The sequence below is a fragment of the Cebidichthys violaceus genome, unplaced genomic scaffold, assembly GCF_023349555.1.
Source record: "Cebidichthys violaceus isolate CVI_PGR_0920_01 unplaced genomic scaffold, fCebVio1.0.p SCAF_6, whole genome shotgun sequence".
In the NCBI taxonomy this organism is placed as follows: domain Eukaryota; kingdom Metazoa; phylum Chordata; class Actinopteri; order Perciformes; family Stichaeidae; genus Cebidichthys; species Cebidichthys violaceus.
The window spans coordinates 1772851-1783378 of NW_027176816.1; the positions used below are offsets into that span (position 1 = coordinate 1772851).

A 10528-nucleotide genomic window follows, 5' to 3' on the forward strand; every position below is an offset into this window, starting at 1 on the left:
GTTCCAGTCTTAACAAATCTAAACATTGCTTCACAGATGTCATGTTGTTTTTGCAGGGCTCCTGTATTGGATTGTATTATATTGTAAAGCTGTTATTGTGTGAATCACCTGTGAACGAGCACTTTGTGCTCATATGATCTTTGATGTTGCAGTTGTAGCACCGGTGGACCAGGTTAAATTGTTCATGCACTTGCCTCGGTTATTTAGTATATAGTGTAGTTCTCCAGGAGCGCTGATGTTGAACAATTTAAGCAGTGATATTGGCACCTCATTCTTGATGTTGTGAAAATGTGGTCAATATGTCTTTTTTCTTTTTTTTTAGCAGAGGGGTTATCGTGGATCATCCATCACTTTTTTGTTTTTTAAACGTTTTAAACAGATAAACAACAGACATGATGCAAATTCAAGCTTGAACTTAAAGGAATAGTTTGATATTTTGTGAAATGCACTTTTTTCGCTTTCTTGCAGCGAATTAGATCGATATCGCGCATATATGTGTTCAATATGAAGCTGGAGCATCAACAAATAACCGGCACATAACTAACCCCCATGAAACCACAACTTTTTACGAGATCTATCTTGTTAATTATTGAGCTTTAGAGGTGCCGGTATTCCTATTTTTTTACCTTTGGACATCGTTATTCTCTGTCTTTATGCTAAACTGAGCTAACCAGCTGCTAGCTTTTCATATCTAGTGTTTAAATATGACACTGGTATCAATCTTCTGTTCTATGGGCAAGAAAGTGAAAAGGCCTAATTTTCAAAATGTGGACAAAGGGTAAAAACATAACATCTTAAATCAAAGAACTGCATTTGAAATGAAGAAGTTGAAGTCTCCCCTTGTGTTTTTACCTCAGTAACATTGGGTTTTAATCCTTGTTACACCTGCTGTAGTAGCTAAATATGGTGTTGTCTATCCACCTGCGGAACTTGGATACAGCAGTGTAGACTCCAGGAAACTGGGCGTCAGCGCATCCTATCCCCCAGGACACCAAGCCATAGACCCGGCCCTCACATACAAGCGGACCCCCAGAGTCCCCCTGAAACAGCAGCAAAGAAGGGGACTTCAGGGATGATGGATATTTTACTGAACAAGAAACTTAAAGGATAGATTTGGTGGTATTCTATATTTTTCTTATTGTCAAAAAATGTGTGGAGAGACAAAAAAACAACACTGAGTTGATCCTATAGCAAGTGTAGCAGCAAGTATAAATAGCTTATTCCATTTTTTTTTTATTTACATGAATGGGTAATGTAGTTTATTTTGACTCAACACACACACCATTCTGCTGCAGTAAACATTTAATATATTTTATCAAATGTGTATTTATCCCCAGTGAAAATAGTCCCTAACATATGCCCAATTTTCTCCTGTTGAGTTACGCCTGCCAAAGAACAAATGCAATACATATGTGAGACCAGTGGGGGAATCATTAGACAGACCATTCAGGCTATTTCAGTACAAGTAGAAATGCCACAATGTAAAATACTTCAATATAAGTAGAAGTTGTGCATTCAAAATGTTAAAAGTACATAGGTATTAGTAGTGAAATTAATAGTTAATTATGGTAACAAATGATGGTATTTCAAGCATGATCTCTTACTAAAGTTTTGTTTCATTATTGCTTTGTTTTGTTTGAATTCACAATGTTAACCACATATTTAAAACCGTGAACATAATTCTGGAGGAAAATATATTTCCCTCAAAACATAATTGAGAATGCTGTTAAGTTTTGTGGGAACTTTAATTTCTTAGTTAACAGGGTTTGTCAATGTTGTGCTACATTATTGGATTATTATTAGCAATGCATTAATGTAAAGCAGCATCTTATGTTGCAGCTGGTTGAAGTGGGATTAATTAACCATATGCTGAAGGGTAGATGTAGTGTAGTAAACTGCGATCTCCAAAATGGTGACCGTAAAACCAGGTCCTCTTACCTGACAGGCATCCTTTCCGCCGGTACTGAAACCAGCACAGAGCATGTTTTCTGTGATGCTGCCGTGGAAGGACCCACTGCTGTTGCACTGTTCTGTGGAGACGATGGGCAGCATGACAGTGCGGAGGGTGGATGGGATCTGACCTCCGGTGGAGCTGGTGTATCCCCATCCTGACACTCGACACAATATGCCCACTGCTATGGAGGCGCCCTGCCGGGGCAGCAGAGCGATGGAAACGTAGCTGTTCAGATTGACCGGGGCCCTCAGCTGGAGAGACGGTGAACAGTTTGATCAGTAAACAGACGTCCTGAGAGCGACAGACGGACTAACAGTGGAAGAACAGGCCGATAGTTTGCACCTTTATAAGCATGATGTCGTTGTTGGTGGTGGTGGTGTTGTACTCAGGGTGGGGAAACAAAAGTTGAGGAAGCATTTCTTGCTCTGTGCCCTCATAGATGGTTAAAGAGTAGTCTCCCGCTACTATCATCATTCTGTTCACTCTGCAGAAACAAAAAAAAACTTTGTAACGGTTAAATGCATCTTCTTAATACGAAAGGAATAATTCATCATTTTGAGATCTATCGGTCTGTTAAATCTGACGCTACAGCCAGTGGTACAGCACACATTTGTACCTACTTTAATAACCGAAAATACAGAGCCTTTCTCGACAGTGTGTTGTGTTCAGTATGTCCCACTTCATATGTTTAGGGTGTTTTTTAAACTATCCAATGTTGTTGTTTATTCAACATCTATGTTTCAGCAGTGGGGCCCTGAGGCCGTCATATGCTTGCATCAGATTCCCGTACCACAGAGCTCCATTGTTACTGGTGCGCTTGTATCACTTTCAGGAACATTGTGTCAGTGTCACCTGCCTATTTGATATGGCTTGAAATGACTGGATCTTTTCATGAAACCCTGTATACACACATTTACACGAGGTCATCTTATGTCAATAGGAATATTATTGTTGCGTCCTAAATCAGGGCACACGGTTTTACCATTATATTATCCTAAAGGTTACACAGCTTTTATATTCAGCAAATCAAAAGAAGAAGAGAAATTAGCTCACCCAATGTTACAGTGTGCTGCTGTGATTACCCAGTACTTATTTATCAAGGAGCCCCCACATAAGTGCTGACGCTGTGTCGTCTGTATCGACACAATGTACTTGATTGAATGTGGAACTGGTGCGTATCCTCCCACTATACGTTCCTGGGCCTCCTCTTGACCTGCGACACACACCCAGAGGGGAAACAAATACCATCTTAGATGGGATTTAGAGAGAGGAACACACATAACAGTCTAGAGGGAGCTAACAAAGTTGAAACATTATTACTGCAGCTGCAGCTGCAGCATCAGCAAGAACAATAAAGAAAACAACAGCTGACTTCAGTGCACGGATGCTCCCGGCTGAGCAGATCAATGAAAAACAATCTCACCTCTGAGGTACATTGATTCACAGTAAAGGGTTAGTCTGACCATCATTATCTATCTGATGTTAACACAGGACTGGTTTGAATCCTGCTGTAAAAAAGCAGCGTTGAAAAGCAACTAAGTACGTTTACTCAAGTCAAGTACAAATTTGAGGTACGGCTAGTATTTTTTGTCACTTACATTTTGAGGATATTGCGGTACTTTTAACGCCACTACCTTCATCTGACAGTTATTTACAGATTAAGATTGTACATACAAATGATATGATGATCTTGCAAAACGTGATGTACTATAACAGAATAAAAAAAGATCATCTTAAAATAAGATTTTACTAAATTATGAGTATCTTTACTTTTGCTCATAATACTTACTGTACATACTTTTACTTGAGTGGCATTTTCAATGCAGGACTTTTACTTGTAAAATATATATCACAGTATTGTAACTTTTTTTAAATACTTCTTCCACCACTGCTAAATAGAGATTCTTATTCTGTTACAGAAATCTTAAAACGTGATTTATTTATATTCATAATTACGCTCATCCTTCAGCGCTCCCACAGCTGTACCTACCATTGAGGACACTGAGGTCATATTCCTATATTTTGTATGAAGTTTTCTTTTTAATAACCTGAGGAGCACTTAAATATTCAGTGTTTTACAAACTGATTCCAGTACTTTTAGACTCAATGGTTACATTTGACTCCTTTTAGGCCACGGATTAAGTATTATTACGCCATCAGAATTTGAAGCCTGGCATTACAGAGCAGGCTTTGACACAGCAGACCTTAACTGAATAAATGAAAGAAGAACAGTCCAATCTTTTGAGACTTGGGGGGACTTTGGGGCACTTGGACTCAGGACCATGTATTTTTAGAATCCTGGCCTTGAGAGTATCTACACTGTAAACATTTGAAAATTTCTGTCAAAAATTTAAAGTGTACATCATAGCGACTGAGAGCCATCTCAGACACAGAAGCGCCATCAGCAATGAAACAATTCCCTCTCATTACTGATCGAGATATTGACTCCAAGCCATAATTAGCAGCAGTGGTGTGTGTCAAGAGCAAAATGGTAACTCTATCTATTCAGTTTACATGGCATGGCGTGAGACACACATACATACATACATGGGCATTAGAAAGTTTTATGTAATGAAGAACAATGCGTCTCCTAATGCGCGTAATAATGAGCTGAATCAAATAGAATGAGATGTATTAACGTGTTCTTTTTGGTTGCTGCACAAACTGCTAAACTGTGTTGTAGCAAGTCAATTGTATGCAATTCACTGCTTATGTAGTTAGCTGCCATTAATCCAGACAAATCTCACTTTTCACATCCTCAGTCTGCAGTATTGTCTTTTGTGAAATTACACGGTTCTGCTCGGTTTTTATCTTTGTGACATAATTGCCTGGCACAAAAGGAGGTGGTGGCCACAATAACTTACTGTTGTTGAGTTGTTCACCTTCATCTGTTGTTCCTGAGGTTTCGAATCATTTTGGTGACTAAGCACACTTTTACTGACCATTTCAAAAGCTCTTAATCTAAAGGTATCTTTGATGCACCGAGTGACATTGTGCATGTTACAGGAATTTATTTATTTTTTTCGGGGCATATCTGCTCTTTATTAGGTCGTGTGAAGCTTGGAGAAAATGACATGAACCAAGAGACTGGGCCGCTGCGGCAATGACTCAACCTTGATACATGAGCAGCCACGGCGCCCCACAATGTGTAGCTTACTGCAATGTTAACTGTTACTGATAATACTTTAGAAGTTTAAATTTAAACTTTAAAATGTAAAAAAGAAGATCAGCAAATTCTGCAATCAGGTGTATGTACAGTATATACATCCTTACAAAAGACTTTACAAGGTGAGCCTAACTGGATGTTAAAAAATATCTCAATAGAAAATGATGCTGTGTCCATTTTAGAACTGAAATATTTTCAATTATCATAATTATAAGTTCAAAGTACAATATATGCCACTTCCTCCCTCCTCTTGTTACTCTGTTGGTGTGATTTATGATTTAAAGCTGTGAGACTCTCAGTCATGCCCAGATAAAAATGGCTCTGAGTCAAACTTTTTTGTCAAAAGACCGTCTCAAGGGAGGATTAGTACTGCCAATGCCACAGCATGAAGCAACCTTCAAAACATTGATACCAGGGATGCCAATAACATTACAAACACATTCAAACCATTTAAATGCAGATTCAATTTATGAACCCCTAAAAAAGCATCCCAACGTTCCTGTCATTGTAACCAAGAGGCTTCATGCACAAATAAACAGTAAAATTGGGATGAAGAAGCGTACTTACAGTTTACAGCCAGGGCTTCAAACAGTATACAAAGCACTAAAGATGACAGGTCCATGGTGAGACAATGGGGAGAGCAGTCGGCACGCAGAGTGAGGAATCACCTGTGTACTGCTGGTCTAATCTTAACGTGAGGCCACACACCTGCACTCTCAGGTTTCTTATAGTTCTTTAGTTCCTATTTCTGTTTCCATGGTCACCTCCCTTGTCCTGGACCGATATATAATTAAAGATTCCACAGCACGCCCCATGTCTCAACTCTTCCATGACTTAGTCAAGCTGCCCTCAACTTCATCATTGTTTATTTAATCACCCAGTTGACTGCAGGCCCATTTAAGGTCCCACAAAAGCTTACTATGTTTCTTGTGTTGCCGTACAGTTACTGTTGTAGCCCTGTCAGCTATGTCCAATATTTGACATGTTGCAGCTTGTGATTGAAGCTCAGGATATGCATCAAACGGGCTGCTATCCCCGTAAATGAGAGGAGATACAGTAAGGGTCTCTGCAGCTCTTCGTCGCTCTACCTTTTCCTCTCGCTTATTTCCTCAGGAAGGATTAATGAGGGTTTTGACTAATGAAAAGCAGCAAAGGCTTTTGTATTCGACTACATTGAGCCAGCGCTGCTGCTCCGCATCTATTTTAGGAATGGGTGTCATTAAAAATGGAGCATAGCTCAGACAGGTCTTGTCATTGCTACAATCCCTCTGTGGAGGTCTTGACCTCAGCTGGCTAATAGCCCTCTTTGTCGCCCTCGGTGCCACTGATAGCCGTGCTCTCACATCCCCAGAGTGCTGACCGTTGCCTTTTTTTTTCCCCGCAATATCCCATCTTCGGTCCAAGTGCTGTCATCATAGCACATGGCTGCCAGCGGTCTCACATTCATCCGCCTGACCGTCTAGCTTAGATTGTATTATATCTGTTAGACTTGAACAAAGGTTGTGAACAAAGCTCATCCTGAATGGGTTCAAACGAGCTTGAGGATGGCAGTTAGTCCGTGTTGTTTTTAATTACTGACAATAGAAAAGACGACAACAAGAAAAATCCCTTAAAAAATAATTAATTCATGACACTGTGACAAAATGTTTACTGGCAAGGAGACATAGAGATACTCTTGGTTTACAGTCTTGAATGCTGTGATGCTGATGTGTTATCAGTGTATCACTGTCGACACTTCTCATAAAGCACCAATTACTGTGCTGGCTTCCTGATGCATTCTCTCCTTGGAGAAAAGGTCCTAAGTTACGAATCTATTTGGCTAGTCAAAGAGGAATTCCGATTAAGTTATACTGTATATATATATATATATATATATATATATATATATATACAATTTTGCTCATTCTCAAAATATTGGGTGTCGTACAGTAATACAGTAATAGTTCATTTAATAAACAAAAGAGCACTTAAACTACATTGATCATTTTGAGCCCTTCTGATAATTCAATATGATAATTTATCGTCTTTCAATGGAATCATAATGCATTGAAAACATCGAGATATTGTGATACACAATTAGTAAATTGACAATAACAAGCATACTAGCTGAAGTTTCTCTGAAAATCTGATCAAACTCAGTAGAAAAACACTGTCAAAGTTCAAACTAGTGTCTTATTTCTGATTACTCTGTATTCAGTTCCATGCATGTAAACATGATCAGTGTATAGCTGGAAATATGTATTAATTTTTCTATCATTTCACTGGAAACTGTTATGTCCATTTTGCACTAAAGATCTTACTGAAAGGAGAAAATGCTCAGCGTCTTTCATTTGAAAATTAATTGATTTAGCAGAAAACATAGGACAGACCTAGAAGACTTTGGTTGTAATCATAATAATACTAATACTTTTGTTTTATATAGAGCTTTTCTAAGTACCCAAAGATGCTTTACATAAGGGAGAGACAAACAGAACAAACAAAACGAAGCAAAACAAAACAAACAAAACATTTTGGTAAAAAAAAAAAAGTAAAAAGAAAAAGAAAACTGGAGAAGCTGTGCGAAATGAGTGATGTAGTGGAGGGTAAGGTGCAGGGGTTAGCAGGTGAAGGCGAGTTTGAAGAGGTGGGTTTTGAGGGCTTGTTTGAATGATGATAGGGAGGGAGCCTCACGGATGAGGATGGGGAGGGCGTTCCAGAGGGGGGGTGCAACAGCTGAGAAGGCCCTGTCGCCCCAGGTCCGGCGCTTGGTCCTGATGGTCTTCAGAGTGTTTGCACCGGTGGACCTGAGGCAACGGGTTGGGGCGTGAAGGGGGAGGAGGTCTGAAAGGTAGGGAGGGGCCAGGTTGTTTAGGGCTTTGTCTGTGGTGAGAAGCATTTTGAAGTCAATTCTGTGTTTGACCGGGAGCCAGTGGAGGTTGCGAAGGACCGGGGTGATGTGTTCATAGCAGCGGGTGGAGGTGAGCAGTTGTGTAAATTGGTTGTTTTTAAACATCTGTAGCTCCGTCCAATCCAAAGCAATCAATTCAATCAATTCTGGGACTCCCCAGAAGAAGAGATCTTGTATCCTAATGCGACTTTACTGGCTAAATAAAGAATAAATAAATTATTATGTACAACTCTTAGAAATAAAGGCACTAACTAGAACAATGTTGGGTTCTTCAGCTTGTCCCCATAGGAGAACATGTTTTGATTCCTGGTAGAAACTTTGATAAAACCTCCTCCTGGAACCATTACAGAGGGTTCTTCCTAGAACCCAAAATAAAGTGTTCCATAAAATACATAAAATCATTTGTGAAATGTTTCACCCAGAGACCAGTGGGAGGCCCTAGAGATAATGTGCATATATACTCTGTTAAACCTTTTTCTCGTGGTTAGACCTACGTGGGGAAAGAGCTCTATCCATACAGCTGAATTATTCTAAGTGTCTGTTCAATGAATACTGTGGTGGAAAATATTCCTATACCTGCTTTGCGTGAGTCTTTTACTGCTGAAATACATAATACCAAAAACCAGGTGGATTGCCTACTCCGGGTAGGGAATGAGTCCTTACCCCAAGTGAAGGAGTTCAAGTACCTCGGGGTCTTGTTCGCGAGTGAGGGAACAATGGAACGTGAGATTGGCCGTAGAATCGGAGCAGCTGGGGCAGTATTGCAGTCGCTTTACCGCACCGTTGTGACGAAAAGAGAGCTGAGCCGCAAGGCAAAGCTCTCTATCTACCGGGCAATCTTCGTTCCTACCCTCACCTATGGTCATGTGGACTGGGTCATGACCGAAAGAATTAGATCGTGGGTACAAGCGGCCGAAATGGGTTTCCTCAGGAGGGTGGCTGGCATCTCCCTTAGAGATAGGGTGAGAAGTTCGGTCATCCGTGAGGGACTCGGAGTAGAGTCGCTGCTTCTTTGCGTGGAACGGAGCCAGTTGAGGTGGTTCGGGCATCTGGTGAGGATGCCACCTGGGCGCCTCCCTAGGGAGGTGTTCCAGGCACGACCAGCTGGGAGGAGACCCCGAGGGAGGCCCAGGACCAGGTGGAAGGACTATATCTCCAAACTGGCCTGGGAGCGCCTCGGGATCCCCCCAGTCAGAGCTGGCTGATGTGGCTCGGGAAAGGGAAGTTTGGGGTCCCCTGCTGGAGCTGTTGCCCCCGCGACCCGATCCCGGATAAGCGGTCGAAGATGAGATGAGATGAGATGAGATGAGAGGTTGTCTTTTAAGTATTTATTCTCTGTGCAGACACGGTGAAGTTCAACAAAGTTCAGAGCAAAATGACTTATGCATGAATACAATATACTGAGTAGAAATATATACTACGTCAAAAATGACCATTACATTCCTCCCCTTGATCATTGCATTAGATCACTACAATAGTATATATTCTCTGCTAGAAGTGAGAACATAAGTCAATAATATTTCATAACGATTTTAGTTAAGGACATCATCAACCCCCTAGCGTAGGGAAGTGTTGATGGGCTGTTTTTGTGTGGTGAGAACACCAAGCCTGTGGAGGAAACAAAATCTTTACACACTCGCCTCGTCAATACTTAAAGCCATTTAACAGTTTTCTCATCACTCTCACAGGGAGGTTAAAAAGATTAACTTCCACCGTTTCCAGCATTTTGAAGCCATGGTCATACAGTACCTCTAGCTAACACTTTGATAAATCAGTACTAATGTGTTTAACAAACCTGGGTGTAGTACAATAGCGGTACAGTGTGAATTGTTGGCCCATTGTAATGGAGAGAACTGAATGTACTTTGGTCAGTTGCGCTGTGGTGTTGTATGTAGACACTATCCTTATCCCAGCCAAATGACAAGATGTATCAATGTCTGTAATGAAACTTTTTAAAGAACACTTTCAAATTGAGATGTTGTGTGTCGATTTGTAAATGAATATAAAATAAAACTACAAAACCCAGAGTGTGCTGCTGTTCAGGTTTCTTGGGTTCATTGATGCATCTAATTGTGTCGCTGTGATTCTTTATTAAAAAGAATTATATCCACTACAGACACGTAAGAATCAAGCAAATTAATACAAGCGAATCTAATCACGTCAACGAGGTTATAACACTTATTCTGTCCATAATGTGGTGATGGTGATGACCGCCTAAAGGCGTTCCCATCTCAAATGCCTTCATATCCCAAGGTGCAAGCAGAGCTTAGAAATAGTCATAATACACAAGAACACTTTGTCATGTTGTAGGTCATTTTCATTGTTGCAGCGTGAGATGGTACCAGTACAAAACAAGACGAAAAGATAATTTCAACAAAGGATTTGGACATGGATCAAATATAAAAGGCAACTGGAGAGCACTGGTCCCACCAGTTGGACATACTCTGAAGGTTGCTGTGTCCGGGCTCACAGGTACGTAGAAGGTAATTCTAATCTTTAATAATTAACATAACATAGGGCC

General features: G+C 40.5%; 1 protein-coding gene across 1 annotated transcript; it reads right to left on the reverse strand.

Moving 5' to 3' along the window:
• Positions 1-869: 869 nt before the first annotated feature.
• On the reverse strand, positions 870-5742 carry zmp:0000001088 (trypsin). The gene is made up of 5 exons (XM_068733280.1): positions 5688-5742; positions 3008-3167; positions 2297-2438; positions 1939-2205; positions 870-1040 (listed from the first exon to the last, which is right to left on the reverse strand). The coding sequence occupies exons 1-5, from the start codon at positions 5740-5742 to the stop codon at positions 870-872; spliced, it is 795 nt and encodes a 264-aa protein (XP_068589381.1).
• Between the last annotated feature and the right edge of the window lie 4786 nt (positions 5743-10528).